Genomic DNA, 27,509 nt, shown 5'->3' with positions numbered 1-27,509 from the left:
ACGAGGGAGTTTCATCATTGTGGTACATGGTGGGTGTGTAGGGGTATAAGTTGGTGCACTATGTATGACATTGTGTGCTTCTATATGGGTATTCCTCTCGTAGAGACTTCCCTGTCTATCTTCTAGGAAAGCAAGTGCTCCACTCTTCCACATATCGAAAATAGTACTATCAAGAGTGCAATTTATAATCATATCTTACAATAGAACTTTCTTTCCTTTGCCACACTATTAGGGACGTGATATGTAATGCCTCTCCCATTTGACTTTTGTAAGTCATCCTAATGGATGCAACCTTGCTGATCTTTTGTTGTGATGGGATCATGATTGTGACCCTAAGTGGTCTACACTGTTGAGGTGTTTGGATTTATGTTTCTATATTAGTTGCTTTGATTATGCTTTTGACTGATCTTTGAGATTATGATGTGATTTTGGTTCACTGAGGTTTGTGTTGGTGGTTACCAAGATCGATGTGGTATCATGAGGTTGGTCCGTGATTACCATGAGATGTGTGCAGAGATTGCACTGTGTACTACTACCATGCTACACTGGACTAGGTTCCTATAGCAGTGGTTAGTCATGTTTATGACCGTGTTTGCTTATGCGTTTTAAGTGCCCTTTTTAATGTTGTTTAATCAATCATTATTAAATGCTTAAGTAATTAGAATGGATTGTTCATGTTGGATTCTTTGGTTAGGTATTGCGAACCTTTACCTTGTTATTTTTCTGATTAGAGAGATATTTGTTACTTATGTTATGTTTACATTTGAGATGACCTGAAGGTAAGATGTTACACTTTGATTTCAATATCATAGATTTTAGACTACTATGTTGTTCAGTTAATCATATTGCATGATGATGCCATTTTGAGATGACTGTGTGTTTTATGTTGATATCTGGTTACTTGGTATTTGGACATATCTCTGATTATGTTATGTGATGGATTTAATGCTATGGTTATTTACTTCATTCCTGTGTTGTTATGCTTTATGCGAACGTGAGTGATGTAAATAGATTATTTTAATCTAATTAAATAAATGGTTAAATTAGGTGATTTAATGCATTATTGCTTCGGCTATGTTATTATATGCAATTGCACTTGATCGTGTTGTTTAGTGTGCAGGATTTATATCCCTGGCAGTGGCACATGGAGTTAGTGATTCAGCTATTCATATTTACCCATGTCGTTCCTATATGGTCGGCGTACCCTTATTGTTATTGTTTAGATCAAAACCTTTCGATGATTAGTAAATCCGAACTCATTTGCATTATGTGATTAGACCAGTGAGTGTGTCTGTGCATTTAGAAGTTCGCATTTGTCGCGAAAGTGTAAAGTGTTTTTTTTCTATTTTTTCGGGTTTTCGGGTTTTAATCTTTTCAAATTTAATTTCTAGTAGCTTTGCCTTAGGTGAATTTCCATTACGGATAATAACCTGTTTTCGTTTGGGTCGATTCGGGGTTTAACTACTCCAGCTAGCTATTTTCCAGAATCGACTATTCACCCAAAAAGTGAATAAGTATTGGAAAAGTGATTTCATAAATCACTTATCACAATTTGGAAATTGAAATTTGGAGAGCAATTTGGAAATCCTCTTCTGTAGGATTCTTGTTTTGTTCGTTCTGGGAGCTATGAGCGTGGAATCCTTGCGAGGTTGGTCTCGTTAGATTCAGCTCGAGGAGTTCTTGCTTTGCTGTCAGTTTCAACAGTTTTGGCGGATTGATTATTTTATCGTGCGGGTTTCGGTTTCTGCCCTTTTTCCATCAGGTAGGGCCTTCCCGTTTTATTGGTTTTACTCCGTTTTTGCTTCCGTTTCTTGTAGATGTATGTTAGGAGGATGAGAACTAGTGTTCCCCTCCATTTCTGTTTGTTGGTTCTGCTCGGTTGGTCGGGTATGAACGTTTTCCCTGTTTTTGAAATGGGGGTTTGGGTTTTTGGGCCGTTATGCTGGCCGTTTTTGCATACGGTGCCTGCTTTCCTTTATTTTTGGTTTTTTGGGGTTTTTGAACCTAAAGGCCAAATGGGTTTTAATTTTAAAGTTTTTTTAAAATTTGAGATTTTTACCTCGTTTTGCGTGCCACCCTATTTTTTCAAATTTTCTTGGCACAATGTGGGTCATGGACTTGGATGATCCGTTTGGATATCAGTCAAACCACTTCTGCACTTTTATGTTGCATTGGGATGCATATCGCACCCGTACTCTCGACTTTGTGTTCGGTTGAGTGATTTGTTACCTGTTGTTATGGTTTCTATTGGAACTTGCTTTTGTTTCGTGAACGCTTGGATTCATGTAGAATCCATACTCTCAGATTGAGGCCGGCTGAGTGAGTTCATGATGTTTGGTCTTGTTGCATCATTGGGATTTGTGTAGAATCCATACTCTCGGATGGAGGTTGATTGAGTGATTTAATGATGTATGGTTTTATTGGCTTTAGGGTTTGTGTAGAATCTGTCCTTCCCGTGTTGCTTTCAGCTGGGTGTTTTCTTTGCATTGTGTTCTCATTCCTGTCCTTGTGTTATGATCTTCGTGATGGTGGTGCGCCACACACGAGTACGTGCGCGTACATTTGTTGGGTGACTTGTGAGGCCTGATCTTCCGTGGATTTGTCGGAAGCTATGATCATTAGGGTTGGGATGGGAGTATGCATGCCCACGAGCACTCGTTGTAGGATGAGCATGGGTAGGGTAGGGTAGCATCTGGAGGGGGCTTCTATCTCGCAGCTCGGGGTTCGTGGCGCCAGAGGTTGACGGAGGATAAGAAGTTTTAAGCAAGTGATAAATAAATAAAATGTGTGATTGTTCATAAAACTTAAGATAAGTAAATTGTGTGAGCACCCGATTAAGTTTGAGGACACAATGTGTGAGCACCCGTTTAAGTTTGAGGACACACGATCCAAGCTTGGGCTTTTTGATGCCAAGCAACTCTCCATGATGTCAGCCCCTACTTAGTAGCCTTTTGAGTGTCTGACCAGGACCTGTACTCCTTGCATTGTCTTAAGTTCTTGGTTGCAGCCATCATACTGTCTGGTGTGACTGTTAGCCATGGATGTTCTTTTGTGTGTTTTTGGTTGGATCATTATCTCCATCAGCACCTTCACCACTGCTAGTGACCGGTGTACAGAGACGGTCCTTTGTCCTAGTGCAACCGTTGCTGGATGTCTCACTTGGTACTTCGGCTTCCGAAGTATGCTTTCTTGTGGTTTATGCTTTCATTGAGATGCTTGTATATCATGTTTAGATGATGTTAGTTTACTTGACGCATTCCCTTATCATGATGTTTAGCATATGATTAGATGATGTTATTTGATTTAGTAGTATATCTGTTGCTTATTGTTGTTTAGCATGTGATAGGTGATGTTATCTACTGTAGGATTATCTTATGCTTTTCTTCTAGCATGTTAGATTTCCTTATGCTTATATTGTTGCATGTTTTAGTAGTGACATCCCTATTACGACAGTACCGACGATCTGGTCGGTGGCTTGGGATGTTACGCGCGAGGGGATGGCTAGGGCCCACGATGGTCCTATGACGCCATTGACGATTGGGAGGAACCGCGTACTTAGTTAGTTATTTTGCTCATTGCAATGTTAACTATGTTATTGCGATGTTTCTTTCAGTTGAATGTGATGTTTCCTTTCTGTACTTTTCCCTTTTCTATTTGGTGATGGTTAGATTCTAGTGTTCTATCTTTCAGTTACTCTGTTATTGTTCGAGTGCTCTCGCCTCGGAATGTGGATCCGGTACTCCCCGATGTGGAGCTTTTTCTGTGTTTGCCTTTTTCAGGTTTCTTGAAGTGTTTTTGTTTTCTATGGGCGACATTTGTTCAACATTGTGCGACGCTATTAAAGTATCGCACGCCCATAGAAAGAATGTCGTACGATACTATAAAGTATCGCACGCATTATTGGAGAAGTATCATACGACACTGGAAGAGTGTCGCACGATACTTTTCCAGTATCACACGCCTTCTTGAGAAGTGTCGCACGCACTAAGGGAGAAGTGTCGCCCTCCCTTAGTAAAAAGGGCCGCACCGTTTATGTGAAAAACCTGCACATGCCGGCAGCGGGCACTTTTCTTCGGGATCTGATCTTTTTGTGAGTTGATTTGGATACCCTTTTGGGTGTTCTTCGACCCTATGTTGTTGCATTTTGTATTCTGGTAGTTTTCGTTCAATGCAGTTTTTCGTGTTCTGTTGTTGTCTCTTGGGGTTTAAAATATATCGTTTAAGTATAAGAATACTTAAGATATATTTTAATATATGCGACGAATCTTTTGAGATAGGTTTCAGACCTCTCAGAGACAAGCTATGGATTCTAGAAAATTCCAGGGCTTCAGAAATCCAAACCTAGCCAATTTTCAGGGCTTCAGGATTTCAGGCTTAGCCAAATTTCAGGTTTCTGCATTTTACCCCAGCTTGGTGTTTTGTTGATGAGTAGTTGTTTCTTTTGCCCTCATCAAGTGCGTTGTCGTTGTTGGCTTTGTTTGCATGTGTTAGTTTGGTAGTGGCGTTTGGAGATTCGTTGGTTGTCGGGATTGTGGTGAAGTCTTCCGTTGCGATCGTTGTGATCCCTATATGATGTTGTCATGTGCATTCATACTTGTAAAAAAAAAAAAAAAAAAAAAATCTTGGCTTGTATTTCATCCTTGTTCCCAAGGATCTCCAGGCGGGGCATTACATTATATGCTTCTGCTCACTTTCTTATTTTATATTAAGGAACGTGGGAACCATATGTAATATGTGAGTCATCGTCACCTTTGAAATATAAGAATTAATCAAAGCCAAAGACAACACCTGAGAATGCGGCCTGTGGTTTAAAGGTAAGGATAACCAACATTGGGTCCCACACACCCACTAATGCAACATCAACGATAGAGAGCCATGGGCGCTACATACACCTAACCAGCAGTTAAATTACACTCGACTGAGATACACACACGATCAAGATGTCCAAACACTAAAGGAGGATATTAAGACAAGACACATGAATATTTGTTTGAGGTGGATGAGAAGGAATAATTTGTGGATACAGATTCAAAAGATATGGAATGCTGAGAATAGCTTTTGGCATTGATCAAATCATGGGCCTCCTTATTGTGGGTCCAGCTGAAATATAATCTACTCTCAACTAGCGTGATTGCAAGTAAAAGTATAGTCCAACTGCATTCTTTTATAGTCCGCTAGAGTGTAGCAATAGAGAAACAATATATACAAGTGGATATAATATTGCCAATACCAAATATATGAATCAATGTATAAGGAGTTGAGAGTTGAACACACAATCCTATCATCATGGAAAAGACAATCAAAATTTAACGATAAATATATATACAACAAAATATAGAAAGGTAGGAGGAAAAGGACACCCTCAAATCAGCAGTAAAAGAGGTTGAACACATCAGGATTAAGTTATACAGTTAGCACCATTCATCCACATCAAAATGAGGGAAAACCAAAGGTGGCAATAAAAGACAAGTCACCTACTTGCAATTTACGTGAATGGACGTGAATGGACATAATGGAAATTGAGTCCTTTAATTTCTATCTTTATTCAAACTATATTCACCAAAACATAGTTTGAAATAATAGGGCCACCTCAGCTGGTTTGTGCATTATGGAAGATCCCACTTTTATTTGGAAGGAAGAATATTCGAAACATAAAGTGGCACCCTAGTAAATACAAGGAATGAAAGATATTACAAGAAAGGTGTAGGGAAAAATATGTCCAACCTAATGCATTTAAACATTCAACGTGCTCCATGTGATGACATTAAGTCAAAGGATTTTAATGTGGAAAATGGATATGTAGATTACCTTATACTTCAAGATCACCACCCAAACACATAAAGGTAATGAGATTGTTATATTCGTTGAAGAAATTCAATGCCAATACCAGTAAGATCTCCTATCGTTGATTTTATTCTCTTACATGGATCAACCTCCACATGCTAACCATGTTGGTGAGCCATGCATTGTGGGAACTGAGTACTTCCAAATACTGGGCACATTGAAAAAGACTTCCTTGACATTGTCACTATTTTGATAGAAATATAATTGCACTCGAATATGCAACAAAGAAGGTAAGTCAGATTTTAAAAAAAGGCATTTTGGAGGCACCACAAGGATTGGAAGTAAGTACAATGATTTTTATGTCATAATTTTGTTTTATATAATTACTCGTTTATTTCCTTATAGGTAGATATAAGTGGAATAATACTTATTTGATATTATGACTTAAGAATATTTGAAGTGATATCATATAATTAAGATAATGTATGGAAAGATTATATAATGTATGGAAAGATTGATTCAAATGGTATAGTATCATAATAGGAGATCTGTTTTCTATAATCTTTATAATGTTGGTATGTAACATAATGATCTCCATTTGATCTTGGCCAACATGACTAAGGATTCCCCAAATATTAGAATGATGTAAAAGATGCAAATTAGAGGAAGTATTGATATTAGTGTAAAGAGGATGATGAAGAAGAAGTATTAAAGATTGCTCGAGTATTGCGTTTATTTATTTATTGCAGTCAGACTCTTATTTGTAATTCTATACATACTATAAGAATTATTTTCCTTCATTTTTTTCCTGTGAGAAAGTTATTGTAGGAAGAGAGAGATTGAGATTTAGAGGGAAACTAACATTTCATTAGAGGCAACCATGAAAGAGAGGAAGAAAATAGAGGAAACATGTATTCTGAAAAGTAAAACACATACAAACTCCTTAAAACCAAGGTAAACCCTACTACATATCAAAGTGAAAGGTGAGAAATATTCTACAAGGAAACTACAATGACCCTCTTGAAATTAGAAAATCAGATATAATCAAAGCAACTATATAGAGGGAACTTTACATACTCACACCAAGAAGATGATGATATGAGGAATAATAGCAATGATGGATCATTCATGGAAGCAAAACTTCAATACATTCCTCAAGATACAAATTGCATAGAACGAAATTATCTCTCATTAGAACTATCACTAACGGTGTTGATGGAATGAGTGGGAATTGTACATTGTGGGGTGGGAATAATAACCAATGTGTCATTCCCATTGGTCGACAAATGTTTATACAAACGCATCATTGTTTTTGATACATATGGAACTTCATTGGAGCAACTTGTATCAAGAACATTAATATGCAGATAAGTATTTATTTGAGTATTATATTTACTTGCTTATTGTAGTCTCTCTTATTTTTAATTTTACACATACTATAAGAGTTATTTGCCTTCATCTTCTCCTTTGTACCTAAAGTTGATCTTGTAGGAAAAGAAGAATGACACATTAGGCAGCTTATGACAGTAGCTTAAAAGAAGTTGTGATTAGGCTGGATAAAGTTAGGCTCTTGAAGCAAATGTCCTTGATGATTGAGGTTATGAGTATCCTTCTACATTAAGAGGGAGTATGACACTTCTTTGAAGGCAACACTGGAGCTTAGAAGATTGATACTCATAAGGAGTCTAGAAATACATGTGTGTGACTATATGATTTTCATGGACCTACTATTGAGTGCATCATGAGGGAGTATTGACTTATCACAAGGAAATAAGAAGATCGATATCAGATTCAGAGTGAGTTCGATAATATTATCCTTTGTGGATAATATCTTCTCTATGAGGAGAAGTTCTAAGAGAAATTCTTAGTAATGCACTCTCCTCTATGAGAGAGAGGTCTGAAGTGAAAACCCTTGTTCAACCCTCTAGTACCAGCTATGGTGGGTCCACCCTCTAACTTGGTTCATGGTGGATATCATGTGAGTTACTACATGATGTCGTTGTGATTATGTCATGAAAGGTGATAATCTTTCATTGATGTAAATATTCAGAGGGGAGATATTGAAAGGTGATGATCTTATCAATAGTTGGACATGTTATCATAACAAACTACATTGAGTTGTTGTCCTAGAGTGCCAAAAGTTATGATAACGAACATAAGGTAACTATTGAAAGGTGATAATCTTATCAATAGTAGACCTATCTCCTAACACCAAAATATGTTGGAGCAAGTGTTATCATGGTTCTTCAGGATGGATTTTGCCGGACACCTTGGTAACCATCTCGTCATGGTTCTTCGAGCTAGATTTTACCATAGACCATGAAATTAAATTGTTATGATTCTTCAAGCCAGATCTTGCCGAACACCATAACATAAATTTATTATAGACCACACTTAAGGTGGTGTTTAAACTTATATTAAAGGTATAGAATTTGCTTCAATTCCCTCTTTGCTAAAGAAGAAGTGTTAAGAAATTTAGCCTCATTGTGAATTGAAGCCAATTCCATATGTAATATATGTAATATATGTAAATAATTATGTGTGTTGATGGATTTATGTTGATATCCTTAACTATGCCGTTCTAGGAATTCCATACTAAGATGATATCTCTTCATATACTCAAGAACATAATTTGTTCTATATCAATCCTTCCTAACTAAGAGGGAGTGTTAAGTTTGTAGTTATAGTCATGTTGATATGATCATGAGTTTCATTATTGATGGTAAATCATATATATATATATATATATATATATATATATATATATATGGTCATTTATATTATTAATTAACTAACTAATGATGATTAACTATAGAGACATGTCTCCTCTCATATTATAAGTCCTCAAATCTGCATTTGGAAAATATCTATAACAATGGCAATATAATTGAATTTGCAGAAACGATCCATGTTACTTAACAATGATATTCCAGTATCATTGCATGGCAGAAGAAACAATGTAGTGGAGTTGCATTTCAAGAAACAATTTGTATGTATGCAGTGGTATGGAGGGTTACTGTTCATTGACTGCAGTGACTATGCAATGATAAATACAATATCAAAGAGGATGAAAATAGCCAACACGTTGAGTTCCAAAGTGTGTAAGCAAGAAATCAATGTTGGAGTATTGGCACATCAAATACTTCTGTTATTACACAGTTTTTGACGGCAAAAAGAAAAATACAAAATATAAGGTGAGGCAGCGATCATATCTATGCAGCCCGACATACTTAATGAAGGTTGGACGAAATGAAGAAAAATGTTAAGGAAACAATGACAGCAAAGTTAACATGATCGAATCAATGAATGTGCACATCATACAATAAGAAGCTACACATCAAAGAAATTGAATGAAGCCATAAGTGTCTAGATTAAGACCTAGACATCAGACACCATAGTTTATAAAGTCTACAAACGTAACTAAAACTCCAGCAATGGAAATTTATTTGTTAGTTATCGAACAATGACCTTCAATGATGTTGTCCCCTTCTCCACTCTAGGCCTTACTGGCACCTTGTTGGTCTTTCTCCCCATCTAGATAAGCTCAAGGCATTAATCTTGAGGATGTCAACCAATCACAAGAGTTTATTTGGTTTTGTTCGGGAAGTATTTAAGTGGATGAGTTTTTCTATAGTTAAGTCACTTTATTTTATGAGATGGATTTATAAAGTTACTTTATGAATTAAAGTCATTTTATAACAAAAGTAACTTAAGTGACTAGAAGACAAAAATGGCTTCTATCCCACATTGCCTAGTTGTTTGTACTTCCCCTCATATCGAGGTTATAAAAGCATTGAGCTTCCTTGGGATTGTCACCATAAAAAAATGAGATTATTCAAAATACAAAAGATTGCTTAAATGTGACTAGTTGCCTAAGGACAAAACCCCTTAAGGCAGTAGAGAAGTTGGCCGTAGCCCCAAATACTCTTGGAGACTACATTCAATTTGACGTGATATTGGAGAATTAATATTCTGCTCTCATCGGATCTACCAAGAATCAGACTTAATAGTTATATATGTCAAGGTGGGATTCTGTAGTAATAGCCAGAGTTGAAGGGATTGGTCTGCGGAAGGGGAAACAGATATCATTGTTGTAGAATAGGTCTCCTAAGATACATATTACCTAGGTCATAGGATATTAGCAAAAGGGAACACCAGACCTGCCAATAAGTATATGCTTTCACATTGTTTGGGAGGGACATTGTGTTGCAAGTGAAAACTAAGATACCGCAGGTGGACTTCTGGGAGTTGTGGGTGTGTAGACTGATAGTAGCAATAGCAGGTACATTACCAGAATCAACAAGAAGTCTCTTCATTCCCTGCCGCATGAGGAGTATGCCAGTTGCGGGTGCCCAGGCAGTCATCCCCTACAACCACTCCAGGGTTCGGGAGCATACAAATGGCACAATGGATACATGAACAACACTCGTTCACATAAATATCAAGTTCCGACATCTACTTTACTTGCATTTGTTTTCATTGTTCTATGTCAGCAGCAATATTGTCTTTCAAACTTGAGGTCTAAGACGTGATTTGTTCTTTATCGCAAATCCCTTGTGAAATAAGCATTATGAGAAGAATTCAAATATTTGGCCGGATATTTGTTTTTTTGAAGTATAATGTAAACTCAGAACTTCATTCTTGAATGCTCTCATTATTACTTTGTGTTACGACTACATTGCAAAGTATTTCCTTGTTCATTGGAATCAGTGTCACCTCTTACCATGTGTTCTGAGTTTAAACAATCCCTAACATTTCTTTTGCTGAGTTAGGATTCTTACAATGGTATTAGAACCACAAGACTTGCCAACTTGTGGGTAAACTTTGCAATATCAAGCTGGTTAAAACCAGAAGATAGGCATGAATAGAAAGCCATATAATTTTAGTCGCATCCAACCTGAACAGGCTGGATTTTTAGACCAGATTGATATTAAGGATGGTTATACGGTTGATGAGAAGCTAACATTTGAGACAAGCATACAAGTTGAACAAGTACAGATCATTCAAATGGCACACAATGGCAATGAACAGGAACAGGAAGTGAGGGAAACCTTGTGCACTATTAGAGATGGACAGAATAATATTGCCACTGCAGTTTAATAGCCTATGGGTGATATGCAACAGCTAGCTGCAACACACAGGAGAGCACCGAGTCATCATAGTGGAGGTGGTAGTGTGGCAGGATCACCTCGGGCTACTAGGGCCCCCACATGGAACACTGACAGGCCATTGATGCCCATTTTTGTTGAGAATAATGTTGAGGAAGAGGTAGCCCAACCTACGGCAGCAAGCTTACTTCCGGATAATGTTATTGCTATGTACGATGAAGGGGATATGTTCCCAAATCATATTAAAAAGAATTTGACCTTTATTCAATACATGAATCAAAAAATGGAGTCAAAAAGGACACAGCAAGACAAGAGGCCTAGGGCACAGAATAGAGACTTGAACCACGCCATGAACAAGTTATCTCTCCTCAATTTTCATGGCAACAATAAGGCGTCTGCTAGGGCTTGGATTCACAAGTTAGACACATTCCTGACACTCAAACCGATGTAAGAAACAAAAGCTATTAGATTTGCCACGATGCATTTAGAGAGACACAGGCATATGATTGGTGGCATCATGGACTAGTCACCCAGGATCATGATCTCATTACGTCTTACGAGACTTTTAGCTCTAAGCTACTCACTCATTTTGACAAGGACATTGAGGTCTACTACAAGGATATGGCACAATTGCGACAGGGTGGATCTTTAGATGACTTCATTGATGAGTTCAGCAGATCTCGGTTATGGTTATGGACTAAGTTACCAATGTTGATTCTGATGCTATTGCAGGTGTGAGATGTTGATGCGCAAATGCGCAGAATTTTGTTTTTTGGATTTTGGATGTGTTTGGGTGCGTCCATATATATAATAATATATATACTAAAATTTATATATGCAAGGAAATACAAGAAATATACAAAAATAAACCATTTCATAGCATGATGCTTCACCATTGCTAGTTCAACTTCAAATTCACTAATCAAATTCAATCATTCAGAATCATAAAGATTCTCAAAAAAATCCACATTCTCATCATCATCAATTAAATACATGCTAAAATTGACATCTAAAAGGTGTTTTGACTGTGGGTGCTTTCTAGATGGGCCCAAATGCTTCCTAGATTCTCCTAGGAAGCACATACTGGACCTGTGGATTCTTGTTAAATGCACTACAGTGCATCCACCAAGAATCCACAGTCCTAGGATGCGCTTTCAAGAAGAATCCGTGCAGCATCCTAACGCACCCAAGCATTCGGACACATCAGAACTAGCATCCAAACATTTCAGCATAGAATCGATAACTAAGGTTTCGGATATGACCGAACAGCGTAAGGTAATGTTGTTCACAAAGGGCTTACAGGACAGATTTAGAGGTTTGGTCAAGGTCCTTAAACTAGGCACCTTGGATGATGCTATTAAGATCGCACATGATCTGGGCTCACCATGGATACTAACACCTCCTAAGAAACATTATAAGGGATCTACTTCTATCCAAAAAAATAAAAATCAGAATAGGACTTCACCCCCCAGATTGGACTTTGAGTCACAGAATCAACTGAGGAAGAAGCTATGCTTCACTTGTAGGGAGCCACAGACACCAGATCATAGATGTCTTGGCAAGGGTAAAATACATTATGTCGAGGTTCTTTCAGAAGAGGACTATGAATAGCAGGGAGGCAACAATGTTGATGGCAGCGAGGAGGAAGAAAGTGAGGAGCAATCACCTAGAGAGAGGAAGAAGGAATCCAATCTGGGACAGTCCCCTATCATAGCTTCCCTTTCTAGCAATCCCACGGGTCACCCCTTTCACTTAAAGGGTGTAGTTAGAGGGCAACGTATTGTGTGCCTTTTAGATAGAGGTGCATCACATAATTTCATAAGCACACACTGAGTATTGAAGAGAAGCTTACAGGTTGATGATATACCCGAGTTCGAAATTAGGGTAGCAAGAGGTGATAGGTTAATAATGTGCACAGGAAAAGTGCCAAGGCTCTTGATTCACTTTGATGACTTTCTTCTAGAGGCAGATTTTTATGTTGTTGATTTGGATGGACTAGACACCATGTTGGGTAGACAGTGGTTACAAACTATCGAAAGGTATACAGTTGATCACAGTAAGATACAGCTGGAATTCTTACAAGATGGTCGACAGGTGATTCTCAAGACCATGTCAAAGGGTAAACCTAGATTGATTTCAGCTCATAGGATGGAGCCTATTATAAGGCATGATGGCATGGAGTGGGCAGTGCACTATTTCATTTCCTCTAAGCCTACATTAGGTTCAGGATAGCAGTTTCATGTTGACATTCAACTGGTGTTTGATAAGCACAAGAAGATTTTTGAAGACATACTCCCGGGCATTCCTCTAGATAGAGGGCGCCCAACCCGTCATCACCACTCCTTATCGTCACCCCAAGCATTATAAAGAGGAAATAGAAAGGATGATTAAGGAACTCTTAGACATGGGACACATCAAACCTAGCTCTAGCCCTTTTGCTTCTTCGGTAGTTTTGGTGAAAAACGATGGTACTCTTCGCATGTGTAGCGATTACCGACCTCTCAACAAGAGGACCATTAAAAATAGGTACCCTATTCCTCGCATTGATGAGTTATTAGACGAACTACATGGGGCAGTCTATTTTTCGAAGATAGATCTTAGATCTGGATACCATCAAATACGGGTTCATGAGGAGGGTGTGCATAAGACAACTTTCCAATACCACTACGAACACTATGAGTTCTTGGTTATGCCATTTGGGCTCACTAATGCGCCGGCCACATTTTAGTCATGTATGAACCATATTTTTAGAAAATAGTTACGCAAGAGCATGTTGGTATTCTTTAATAATATCATGGTTTTCAACAGAACTTGGGAGGAGCATTTGCAACACCTAGATGAGGTACTTAGCATTATGGATGAGCATTCATTGTTTGCAAGGGAATCAAAGTGTGAGTTCGGATTGATTGCGATTCTTTACCCTGGACACGTAACTGGTGCAGATGGGGTGAAGGTACACCAGGAAAAGATACAAGCAATCCTTGATTGGCTACTTGCGAGGAACACATCAGATTTGAGGGGCTTCCTCAATCTTTGTTCTTAGTATAGGAGGTTCGCTAAAGGCTTCTCTAAGACAGCAACTCCCCTCACCAATCTCAAATGGAACGGGGCATTCAGGTGGACGGATGATGCAGAGGTGACCTTTGATAAGCTCAACAAAGTGATGAGCAAATTCCCGATTCTGGCACTTCCCGACTTCTCTTGCCCTTTTGTCTTAGAGTGTGATGCTTCAAGGAGCGAAATTGGCACAGTTCTGATGTAGGATAGTTATCTAATAACTTATGAGAGCCAAAAGCTCAAGGACATTGAGAGATTGTACTCCACCTAAGACAAGGAGATGCTAGTCATTATGCACGCCTTAACCAAGTTTAGATAGTACTTGGTGGGTGACAAATTCACGATTAAGACAGACCACAACAATTTGCAATATTTCTTAAAACAGAAGGATCTCAATGAAAGACAACAAAAATGGGTCAGCAAGATTCAGGCCTATGATTTTGACATCAAGTATGTCAAGGGTAAGAACAATATAGTTGTTGATGTGCTTTCCAAGAGACCTTCAGTAGTAGAGTCTTGTGTCATTTCAAAGATATCGATAGATTTGAAGTCCCAGTTATTGGTTGAGTATTCTAAGAATACTCGAGCTTGTCAGATCATGGATGGGCATCTCCAGGACAACACGTACAAGGTAATCAATGATGTGTTTTTCTATAAGGATAGGATCTATCTCATGGCAAAGTGATGCGCGTTTCTTCTATTCTCTATGGAGATTTACATACTTGTTTGTGACTTGGCAAACAAATCATTTTGGATTGGATTTTTCTCTTTCAGCTGTAAGTTATCATATGGCTTAGAGATTTGATAGTTCAACATAGCTACAGGCTCTTTGGTGATGTTTTCCTATGCTTCACTTTGCATTTATTGAGGTTTCTCTCCAGTGGCTGTTTCTGGGTTATGGGTATTTGCTGAGATTATGTTTTTAGCCGCTAGTACCTACATTTTCCTCTTACAGGCCTCTGGAATTTGTCATCTCTCTGTTTTGAACAGCCATATGTCTCTTCTTCTCCTTCTTTCCTTTTAAAGTTACATACAAATCCCACTGATATATTTGTAGAGAAATAATGTCGATACAGCATGTGCATTTTTCTGAAAGTGTATACAATTTTGAAAAAATAAATAACACTCAGAAACAACACAAAAAACTCGTTTATTTCTTGATTCTTGACCCCCTCCTATAGTTAAGTCTTCATGAGGAGAAATCCTGATATATTTTATGGCTTGATGAGATTATGTGACTTCTTGAGGTAAACATCTCTTCATGTTTTCCTATTACACAATTTTCAAATGTGGATAACATTATACTCAAATTATGTTGCCTCTTCAATGATGCTGCTGTATACTTTTGATTATCTTTCTACTTGTAGTATCCTTTTGCCTGTATATTAGAAAAACATCTCCTCAGAAAAGATCCTTGAGATATGTAGCATAATACGGTTTGTTAATTTTCTTGGTTGATGCACTGTTTGACCTGTTTGCTGCTATGAATATTTCCTAGAATTTGATCATTTTCCTTTCTTCTAAACACAGATCAGCAACATGACCATATTAGAATTTCACTTTTCTGAATGCTCCATACTTTGATCTCTGTCATACAGGAAGCCATAACTGAAAGTTGTTATTTGGCACGTAAAACAACAAAAGTTTACCGTGAAACATCTTCTTGTTGTACATGCTTGAAATCATGTATTGCTTGAGAAACTTCCAGCTTTGTATTTGCTCATTTTGGTTAAAGTGCTCATCTTTAATTCTAATCTTAATATGTCGTCATTACACTCAGATGACTTTTCTGTAGCTTTCTTGCACATAGATCATTAGTATAGCCTTTGTTTCATTGCATTTAGCTCATCTTCTCCCATAGTTGCAATCAATATACTTGGAAAAATGTATCTCATTGCTGTTTGACAGTATAGCATAGTTTAAATATTTCACTATGAAACAAAAATATTATTCTATAGGTTACTCTTTTCTCCTTGTTCTGATGAAGAATACAAACAGTTGGCTCTGTTATTCTTTTGTTGTATCTTTTGCTTGCTTGCAAAATTTATATCCTTGGATGTATAAATCAGCATTTGTATGCGCAGTTGTTATCTTCTTGTCCTTGCTTTTGAATCTTCATGTTCATGCTGTAGGTTTACATCTACATCTTCCATCCTGTAGCTTCTAAATCTTGCTGCTCTTATGTCTTATGACACTTCAGCATCGAATGGTAACATGAAGAAATATAAAGTTTCAGATGTGAATCTGTCCCTTCGATATTTATTTCTGATCATCTCTTTCGATCCTATCCCCTATGGGTATGCCGGGCTCAATAACCCTCGTGGGAGTCTACAGTTATATTTGCGTACCTATTAGAGATAGGGTGTTGCACAGGAAGCGAACATGTCAATAATAAAACATTTGACGGATTGCCTTTATTGCTAGTAAATGTTTCTGTTTTATTGAAGTAGATGACATGATGGTAGCATAGAATGTTTATGCATGAGGTAAGGTGTATCTGTCATTGCTTAGATCCATTAGATCCAAAACACCTTTTCTATGTATGCAGGACTAAGACACTTGGAGCAGATACGATTCGGGGCAACGGGCAAACAAGATCGGAGCAATGCAGCGTGACCAGTCATTATAGGCAATGACTGGTTCCCTATGACCCTCTCTCATTCTTTGTTTCCTTTTCTTTCATGTTATGTGCTTTTGTAGAATAGAGATAGATGTAAGTAATAGAGGCTACTCTCACAGTCAATTGTGTGACTGATTTACTTTCAGCATTTCATTTCATTTTACCAGTTGTAAATATCAGTTGTATCTATATCATTTGATGAATAATACAAGGACATTTTCGGTACTATTCTTTTGTTCTGAGTGAAATATGATTTGGTAATAAATATGAGCTAAATGCAATAAAAAATGTGTACCTTACTTTCACTTGCACATTGTTTAGGACTGAACTCTAACATGTGTGATAGTAATAGTACCACTTCAAGAGAATAGAAATATGAAATAGGTATGTGTCAGGGAAGTCATCATTAATTCCTTTCGTTCACTCTCCCAACTTGATCCGAGAGAGTTAGTTTGTGATGACATGGCTCTTCCCAGGCCATACAATAATGGTGAAGGTGAATTCTTGAAGTAGTAGCAACCATTGCTCACTGTCCCCTATATGATTGGTTTGTTCAACAAGTACATCAGTGTCTGGTGGTCCACGTAAAACGTGAACCATGTTGCCAACAGAATGCCTGGACTTTTGCACAACGTAGAGTCATAGACCATTCTCAAGGCCTCCCACTCTGTTGTGCTATAGTTCTTCTCAACTCTCAACAATAGTCTACTGGCAAAATAGATGGAATGGTCTAGATCATGATCACTCATCTGTGCTAGGGTTGCACCGATTGCAAAATTAGAAGCATTCACATGTACGTGGAATTCCTTATCCAATTGGATTATGCCAAGATTGGTGCCCCCAGTAGTTTGGTCTTCAATTTGCCAAAGGAAATTTCTTGCTTTGTACCTCAACTATAAAGTTCCCCTTTTCGTGTTAGCTTGTTGAGGGGGTGGGATATTTGGGTAAAATTCTTTATAAACCTCTAATAGACGATGTGCCCTAAGAATGATTTTATCCTGAATACATCCATGGGAGCCTCCATCTCGACTATTATTTGTACCTTGTCAGGATCATTCTATAGTCCTATCTTACATACAATGTGACCTAGAAGCTTGCCTAATGGGACCATAAATCTGCATTTCTTTGGATTGAGTGCTAGCCCTTGTCTGTCAACACCTTTTGATACATTCTCCTAATGGTGCCAAGTGTGTGTCCTACCCACTAAAGATAGACCAATCATCAAGGAAAGGTTGGAAGTTCCCTACTGACATTCTATCAAAGATGTGAAGAACTATTCTCTAAATTATTATAGGTGCATTCCATATAGACCTAAGGGCATCTAGTTATATACATACACCCCATCTTCCACCATGAACGTGTTTTCCAACTTATCTTCCTCTGCAATCGATATTTGGTTATATCTCGAGAATATGTCAACGAACAAATACATCTCTCCTCTGACAACTTCGATTATTGTGTCTAGAAATGGAATAGGGAAGAGATCCTTTATGGTGATAGCGTTTAAGCGTTTGAAGTCAGCACAAATCTGTATCTAGTTTTTCTCCTTTCATGATACTACTATGGGTGATACCCATTCACTTGTCTGTACCTTGAAGATAATCACTACCTCTAGAATGCGTAGAATTTCTTCATCTACCCTAGCTGCATAATTTTTGTTCATCCTGTACGGTCTTCTTCGTATAGGTACGGCTTCAGGTACCAAAGGTATGTGATGCACACACAACTTTGGTAGTACACCCTTAAGGTCCTTGTAAGTCTAGGCAAACACGTCTTTATATTCCATGAATATTTTGAATGTTTCTGCTTTTAGTACTGTATTCCACTTGTCCCCAACCAATATGTTCGCGGGTTTTCCTCATCCTCAACTTTCGTAATTTGTAGTGACAATTCTTCATACTTGATTGGTCCTTCGACATCAAATTTGTGGGTTGGGCTCTCATTCACATGGGTCTCTCCTCTGTATTCCCCATACTTCGACGGAAACACCTTCTTCTCTGACCCTTGTTCTATCTCTTCTACCCCCAACATGTAACTGTAAAAAAGTTTATAATCTTCCATCTAACAATGGAAAAATATGTTCATTGAGCTTACGTCATCCTCCAAACATTAATCAAGTTCCAGTACACCTTCCTACTTGATTGGTCGGACGGCATCAAACTTGTGGGGTTAGGCTCTCATTCACACAGGTCTCTCCTCTATATCCCCATAATTTGGCGGAAACACTACCTTCTCTGACCCTTGTTCTATCTCTTCCACCCCCAAAATTTAATTGTGAAAATGTTCATAGTCTTCCACGGGTCTCTCCTCTATATTTCTCATACTCAAGCAGAAACACCTCCTTCTTCAACCCTTGTTCTATCTCTTCCACCCCCAACATGTAACTGTGAAAAAGTTCATAGTCTTCTATCTGCCAATGGAAGAGATTGTTCATTGAACTTACGTCATCCTCCAAATATTCCTTCATTTCCAGTACACCATCCTCATTGGGTTCCATTTGATTTCCTAATTTCATTGCTTCAACCATGCTCCTCTTCAAACTCGGACTCTAAAGATGATCCAATATCTTCACGTACCATTTGTGTATGGAGGTCAGTGACAAATTTCCTTTTGCCATTTTCCATGGATAGGGTTTTCTTCTTCCAATTATGATTTACCCTTGCTGCCATAAGCCATCCCCTACCCGAAATGGCATCATATCCTTTCTTCTTGAGTGGCATCATGACGAAGTCCAACACGAATGGTTGCGTTCTGATGGTAACTTGTTGGGCCATCAGTGTCTCGTGGGGTCCAGAGGGATTTTATTCCCTGTTGATCTGCATCCAATAAATTGAAGTTTAGGAGCCATAGAGTGCGCTCCTTGAGTTTCTTCCATGTCTCTTTGGGAAGGACATTTACCCCCAACCTACCATCTACTATGATGTCTATAAGAATTGTTCCAAAGATGGCCATTTCGACGATTGTCGGGTGTTGTACATTATTCACTACCAATAGTATAGGAACCATTGCCAACCCACTTGGAACGCATGTCCGTTGCACGGTGTTGGATTGCAATGTGGTGCTAGTTTGTGCAGGGCAAGTATTTAATTATGTCATCTTCAATTGTGGCATGGTATGAAGGAGGTCCTGAATTTTGACTAGTACCTCCATTTGTAACATCTATAGTAGTGTATTGTTTTCTGCTTCTGTCCACCCAAAAGTGTTTGTTGCCACATGCACATCCTTCCTTACTTTCATGCCCTTCTCTATTTCTTCCTTTGCCTCTCATATCCTCTGCTTCTCGGTATGGGGATCAAAATATACTACTTGTTTTGCTTGCGCTTTCGGGTGACAAGTACCTTTTCTTCTTCGATGTTAAGAAGGTTCATGTCGAGCTTTGGGCAATTAGCATCTTCATGATCTCCAAGGCTGCACCATCAACACAATTTTTGAATCGTATTGTGTTCAACTTTTGTTATCGTTACCTCCTATCCCTCCACGTTGATTGTTTCAAAACACACCAAATGATACATTATTATGTCTATTGGTTAGGGTTGGCAACCCCAGAGGTAGATGGTTTTTGTTGGGTGAAGAGCACTTGTTGACTTCTTGTCTTCATATTGTATGGGCATTCCTAAGTGAAATGACCAATCACTTGGCAGATGTCGCAAAATAATTTATTTGGGCATGACCCCTTTGTGTGGCAGCTCTTCTTGCACTCCATGCACCACATCTCTCCTTGATCACTTTGTCTCGTGCTCCCCTTCATCATTTTAAACTCCATCCTTTCCATGTCTTTCTAGAGGGCTTGAGCACCTTCTTATTGGATTCCTCATCACTACTGCTCTTATCCGATGATTCATTACTTGATAAGTAGGAGATAATTTCCACAGCAAGTCAAATTGTGATATTGCTATTAGGATTTAACTATGTGATTTTGAGTCAAACTCATTGACCCATGTTTCATGAATAGTGATTCAACACGAATCCATCTCTCATGAGAATAAATGGAACACTTAGCACTCATTGGATCTAGGTGATGCTCACAGGGGTGAAGCATCAGGCTAGAGTAGTACTGGGATGGGTGACCTCCCGGGAAGTCCCAGTGCTTCACCCCTATGAACATCACCTAGATCCAATGAGTGCTAAGTGTTCCATTTATTCTCACGAGAGATGGATTCATGTTGAATCACTACTCATGAAACATGGGTTAATGAGTTTGACTCAAAATCACACAGTTAAATCCTGATAGCAATATCACAATTCATTACTTTCGGAAGACTTACTTCTTTTCTTCTTCTTTGATGTCTTATCTTCACTCTCAAGATTCATGGCCTAGTCGTAAGCATTTGTGTGTGACATAGGCTGTACTATTTTCATCTTCTTCCCGAGGGAGGCATTTAATCCCTCAATGAACCATCTTTTTTTTAGTTCATCAACAAGCTGAGTTGTCACCCTCCCAAGTAACTCCTTAAGCATGCGATTATAAGCTCTTACGGTTTCTTTCTTTCCTTGCTTTCAACTATATACTTTTGCAACTACTTCATTGTCATTCTGAAGCAGTCTGAATTCCAGTTGGAATTCCTTCCTTAGATTGGCCCATGAACTTATCTTTGCCTTGTCCATGTCGGTGTACCAATCTACAACCACTCCTCGAAGGGTCGTTGGGAACTGTTGGACCCACTCATCTTCATCTTAAACTTTGTTTGTCATCCAAATAGTTTTGCAGGTTCGAGGGTGTCTCACGGGATCGAAGATCCCGTCACTAGTGAACTTTGGTAGTTTATGTTTTTGAGACATTTATGTTTCCTCTGATTGTTTGTTGAGAACCTTTTTTTATTGGGGCCTAATGGGCTCTTGCCTCCCATTGGTTGTGTTCCCGAACTGGTTAGGTTGGATCTTGGCGGGTTTCTTTGACCATCATTTAGTCCCCCTTCTACACTCCTTACCCTAATGTCCTCAACTTCCCTCGATTCTTCTCCCCCTTCCCTTCAGTCACTCTAGTCTCGGGCTTCCTCTTTCCCTGGTGTGTGAGCTAGATTTATAAACTACTCTAGGTTAGGTTGGATCTTGGCGGGTTTCTTTGACCACCATTCAGTCCCCCTTCTACACTCCTCACCTTGATGTCCTCAACTTCCCTCGATTCTTCTCCCCCTTCCCTTCAGTCACTCCAGTCTCGGGTTTCCTCTTTCCGTGGTGTGCAAGCTAGATTTATAAACTACTCTAGTATTTACTCAATCAATTGAGTTTAGCCTTTGTCATGTCTCCTCAATTAATTCCTCATTACTTATTATCTGTCAATGTTCTGACAAGTGTTCCCCTTCAGTTGCTACATCTTCCATGGCACCCTCGTAGTCACCGTCTATGACATCTTCGTGGTCCTCTTGGGGCAACCCTTTGTTATCCTTCAGTGGGTTTCCTTAACCTCTTTTAGCGTTTTATTTGTTGTGCGAGAATGAGAGCTTCATGCATTGCTTCCAAGGCAACCGATTTTTCCTTCTTATTCCTATCTTTATTCAATAAATTGGGCATAAATTCTCTAACAACACATCATATTTAAATAGAACACTTTTTATTACTTCATGTGTGGGTCAACCATGTGACTTTGTCATTACATATTTATAATGTCCTTTCTATCCTCCTTTCTCAAGGGTTTACAGTTCCTTTGTGATGCAGAGCACTCTGTATTTATCTTTAAGGAATCTTAGTTCAACTCAAGGGATTCACAATAGGCTGGTACACCCTCAAGGAACCAAGAACATCTCAAAGATTACAACAAAGAACCCTGACATTATACACCAATAAAGACAACATCTTCACTCACACAATCAGATTGCTATGTCTGATTGTATTGTTCATAACTTCAGTTCTAAATATCTTCTTGAAAAACCCTTTGGAGGAATTGTTCCAAATTAGTAATTCTAAAACATACCCAAAGCTGAGACCAATCCAATAAGCAGATTATAAATTATGTACTCTGGACCAAGACCCATATTTTCTGTCATAAATTAGGAGCCAAACCATTAACCCTTCCTAGGGAATCAAATAACTTTCTCAAAATAAATTTAAATAATACCAAACCAATTCTGCAGTATCCATTTCTAAGTCTAGTTTCCAAATATATAAGTTATTTTCTTTTCTCATTCATAAATCATTGTATATTATCAAATCTTTTTCTGCAACACCATTGAAGGCATTTAAAAACCAGTTTTCACTCAAATCTTCATAACTTTCCCAAATCTAAATGAAAATGATTCAAACCAGTTGAAAATGAAAGGTAGTTCACATATCTTTCCAATTAATATCATTAGAGATCCCGAGTCTCCAAAATATGTCCGCACCACACGCTGCAACATGACTATATTCAGCGAATCTCAAATCTGCAAACATCCACTTTCACCAAAATACCCATAACTTATTCATTTCCATAAAATTGAACCAAACCAAAAGCATGAGAAGAAGGATTCATCATACTATATATCCATTACTATATTACATGGTTTCCAGGCTGTACATGGCCGTACAAAGCCTGGAAACTACTTTAAAACTAAAAAAACCAATCAAAACCACAACAATAAAATGTACCAAAAATGTATCAAAGTATTTCCTCTTCTCCAAATTGATTTGGTTCAACCATACAATGGTTTTTATATCCATTTGACAGTTATAAACCTTCCTAACTACCCCCAAGACCAACCATATACCTTTTAACATCATTTTTCTATTATTAGCAACTTTCTCAATGTTGCATTTTACAACTTTTTATGCAACTTTTACATTTTTGACAAAAATGGCTTCATAGCCTTTACAACTTAACCCAAATACAATATAAATGACTCAAATGTATTTAATATCACAAATAATGAATCTTAACTTTCTCATGTCACCGTCTATGACATCTTCGTGGTCCTCTTGGGGCAACCCTTTGTCTGGTTGTCCTTCAGTGGGTTTCCTTAACCTCTTTCAGCATTTTATTTGTTGTGCGAGAATGAGAGCTTCATGCATTGCTTCCAAGGCAACCGATTTTTCCTTCTTATTCCTATCTTTATTCAATAAATTGGGCATAAATTCTCTAACAACACATCATATTTAAATAGAACACTTTTTATTACTTCATGTGTGGGTCAACCATGTGACCTTGTCATTACATATTTATAATGTCCTTTCTATCCTCCTTTCTCAAGGGTTTACAGTTCATAGGTTGGTCCTTTGCTAGGTTCCATCGCGTTATTCTTCCTCCCAATGATTATTCTCAGCAAAATTCCACAAGATCTGCTAGCAGCATTGTCCCCGCTAAATTTCCTCCCTTCAATTTGTCTACACGAGATACGGTCATCCCAAAAAAATCAAAGATGAGAACGAGAAGACAATTTAGGAGCTGCTTGAGAAGGGATGGATCCGTCCCAGCTCTAGCCCTTTTGCATCATCAGTGGTATTTGTAAAAAAAGGATGGGACGATGCACGTGTGTGTGGACTATTGTGCGTTGAATAAGAAGACGATAAAAAATAGATACCCTATTCCCAGGATCAATGAATTGTTGGATGGGTTGCATTGTGTGGTTTACTTTTCTAAAATAGATCTTTGTTTTAGACACCATTAGATCCACATGATGGAAGAAGACATGGAGAAGACGGCTTTCCATTGTCACTATGGGCATTATGAGTTCTTGGTCATGCCATTCGGATTTACGAATGCACCAGCTACTTTTCAATCTTGCATAAATCGCATCTTCAACAAACAATTGCGTAAGTGCTTGCTAGTATTCTTTGATGATATCCTTATTTATAAAAAAACTTGGGAAGAACACCTGAACCACTTAAATGAAGTCGTAGGGATTATGAAGGCCCAGTCCTTGTTAGCCAAGAAATCCAAGTGTGAATTCAGAATGACAAAAATATTATACCCGGGGCACATTGTCAGTAAATAAGGAGTACAGGTCCACCAAGAAAAGATTCAAGCTATCTTGGATTGATCCCCAACAAAATCACTCTCTGAGTTGCAAGGGTTCTTGGGTCTGTGCAGCTACTACCAGAGGGTTTGTAAACAGTTTCTCTCAACTCAGCACACCATTAACAGATCTAACTAAGGCTCCTTCCAGTGGAATGAAAGAGCACAATGCACTTTTGATAAGTTGAAAGAAGCAATGAGCACTTGTCTGGTCCTCGCCTTACCCAATTTCACACAACCATTCATTCTAGAGTGTGATGCATCCGGAGAGGGAATTGGTGGTATTAATGCAAAATAGACACCCTATAGCATATGAGGTTTGAAAGCTTACAAAAGTGGAGCATCTATATTCCATTTATGATAAAGAAATGTTGGCCATCGTACATCCACTAACAAAATTCCGGCAGTATCTTGTAGCTACCAAGTTCATTGTTTGTACCAATCATAATAGTTGAGATATTTTATGGAGCAACGGGATCTAAATGAAAGGCAACAAAAATGGGTAAGTAAGATTCAGGCTTTTGATTTCGATATTGAATATGTGAAGGGGAAGAACAATGTGGTTGTAGATGCCCTGTCAAGAAAACCAGTCATTTATTTACTATCTCAGATCTCTGTTGACTGGAAAGCTCACTTATTGGTGGAATATTCCAAAAACACATTTTCATGTAAGCTAATGGACAGCAATACTCAGGATGACCGATACAAGGTAGTCGATGACATCATTTACTATAAGGATCAGATATACTTGGTGCCTGAATCCAAACTGAAGCAAAAAATCTTGAAAGAAATATATGACACCCTACCGGACATCCAAGGTTTCTCAAAACCTATAGACAACTTAGGGAGAGGTTGGAAGGGACTTAAAGGAGATATATTGCAGTATGTACGGCAATGTGTAGCCTGTCAACAAAACAAATCCAAACACACTTTACCTGTCGGGTTACTGCAGCCCTTGCCTATACCAGAACGGAAGTGGGAAAGCATCTCTATGGACTTCATCACCGAACTTCCTAAAGTAAATGGGCAAGATTGTATCTTTGTGGTGGTGATAGACTGACGAAGTATGCACACTTCTTCGCCATACCCTCAGATTTTCAAGCAGTGCAAGCAACAAACTTATTTTTTCAGAGAAGTTTTTCATCTACACGGGATACCCCAAAACATTGTTAGTGACAAGGATGGGCGATTTATCAGTATTTTCTAGACAAAAATTGTTTCAGTTAGCAGGAACAGAATTGTCGCCAAATGCTAGCTACCACCCTCAGACAAACGGACAGATGGAGATTGTGAACAAGTGCCTAGAAGGCTACCTCTGAAACTACGTTTCGGCACAATAACGGGCATAGGTCAAATGGATGCATCTAGGGGAATATTGTTACAATACCACTTATCACATATCCATTGGGATGGCACCCTTCAAAGAACTATATGGATATGAACCCCTTGCATTTATTGACATGGTGTTGGGTGACAGCTGTGCACCAAGGGCAAGGAACTGGCTTCAAGAAGGACAAGGCATCTTGAGATTCTTGAAGGATAACTTACAAAGGGCATAGAATCAACAAAAGATGTACGCTGATAGACACCGGATCAAGAGAAGTTTCAAAGTGGGAGACTTGGTCTATCTCAAACTTCAGTCGTACACGCAATCCCCATTGAAGGCAAAAGGGAAAGAAAAATTGAAGCCACGTTTTTATGGTCCTTATCGTGTAGCTCGCCACATCAGTGAAGTTGCCTACGAACTGGAACTTCCAAAAGGGAGCCGCATCCATAACATCTTCCATGTCTCTTGCCTGAAGAAAGTCGTGGGGCAGAACATCGCAGTAACTACAAATCTTCCACTGCTCAATGAAGAAGGGAAGCTTGTACTGGAACCGACCGAGGTCATTGATGTACATGAAAAGACTCTGGGGAACCGTACCCTGAGGGAATACTTGGTACACTAGAAACACTTGCTGTCGGATGATGTGACTTGGGAAGGTGAACACATTCTGCAACGTCCGACATTGCATTTTCTTGACGACAAGCAAATTTTGGGACAGGACGACTGTAATTTTCCCATCATAAGATAATTAATTAATCAACCTTTGTGCATGGGACAATTGATTTAGTATATCTCAGACGAATTTTTAATTTATTGTTTTTGTAGGTTTGGTCATTAGCTATATTTGTAAACGATCGGGAATTTAAGTATGGCATGTAGGTAGTGTTATAAGATTCAACAATTGCCAGATTAACGGATTTCCAGATGATTGATTGATTAACCGAGGAACAAATGTGTTGCTTATAAAGAATTACAAGGATGTTGTTTCTTAAGAAACAACGTAGACTGAAGACGGAATTAGAAACAAAACTAGAGACAGGATAAGAAACATTCCTATCTGGACTAAAGACAAGAGATAGGATAGGAAACAATCTAGATTGAAAGACGGACTACAGACAAGTAGTTGACTATTATAGAAAGTATAAGATATTATCTTAATACCCTCCCTTAATGGTCAACGTACGGATGTCAGAACATTCAAGTATTCCGCCATTTACATTTGTAACATGTTATCAGAGCTAGGGTTTAAACCTTCTGTGCAAATCGACTGAAAAATTGTCTTCAGCTACTGGTGTTCTTGGAAAATTGTGGATTTGTTTTCTGCCAATTTTTTCTCTTGGAAACCCGTGGCTTAGTCTATAAATCACAAATCTGAAGGTCGTTTTTTTCAAATCTGGAGGTCGTTTTTTCAAATCTGTTCACACCCAGATCTCAAAAAGTGGGATTTTTTGGTTGTTTTTTTTCAAAAACAGGTCTATCTATTCCTGTTGGTTATTCTACTCGCGTTTTTGCTGCTGGGTTTTGTTGTTTTTTTAACCTGGAAACATCATTTTTTTGCCTTTTTGACCTCTTTGGCCACCGATTGTTATTCTGCTCGAAACCCTAGTTTTTTGACTTTGGAAAAATTTTCTGATCACATATTCTTGGTGGGTTTTTTGAAATCTCAAATGGGTCTTCATCAAATTT

At 38.3% G+C, this 27,509-nt stretch overlaps 1 protein-coding gene across 4 annotated transcripts in view; it reads right to left on the bottom strand.

Annotated features, from left to right (window-relative positions):
• LOC149535978 (alpha-1,2-mannosyltransferase ALG9-like) overlaps positions 1-27,509 on the bottom strand; it is a 126,796-nt gene that overhangs the window by 39,107 nt on the left and 60,180 nt on the right. The window contains exon 4 of one of the 4 annotated variants that reach the window (XM_089804116.1): positions 22,587-22,928. The exons of the other annotated variants lie outside the window; for them this stretch is intronic. Within the exon in view, the coding sequence (XP_089660242.1) occupies positions 22,923-22,928 (6 nt within the window). The 3' untranslated portion in view covers positions 22,587-22,922. Of the gene's footprint in view, positions 1-22,586; positions 22,929-27,509 lie in introns of those variants that run through there. 4 annotated transcript variants of the gene reach the window in all.

This window comes from Cupressus sempervirens, chromosome 10, assembly GCF_028749045.1.
Source record: "Cupressus sempervirens isolate cs-2001-9-10 chromosome 10, ASM2874904v1, whole genome shotgun sequence".
In the NCBI taxonomy this organism is placed as follows: Eukaryota; Viridiplantae; Streptophyta; class Pinopsida; order Cupressales; family Cupressaceae; genus Cupressus; species Cupressus sempervirens.
This window is presented reverse-complemented; position numbering and strand designations above follow the sequence as displayed.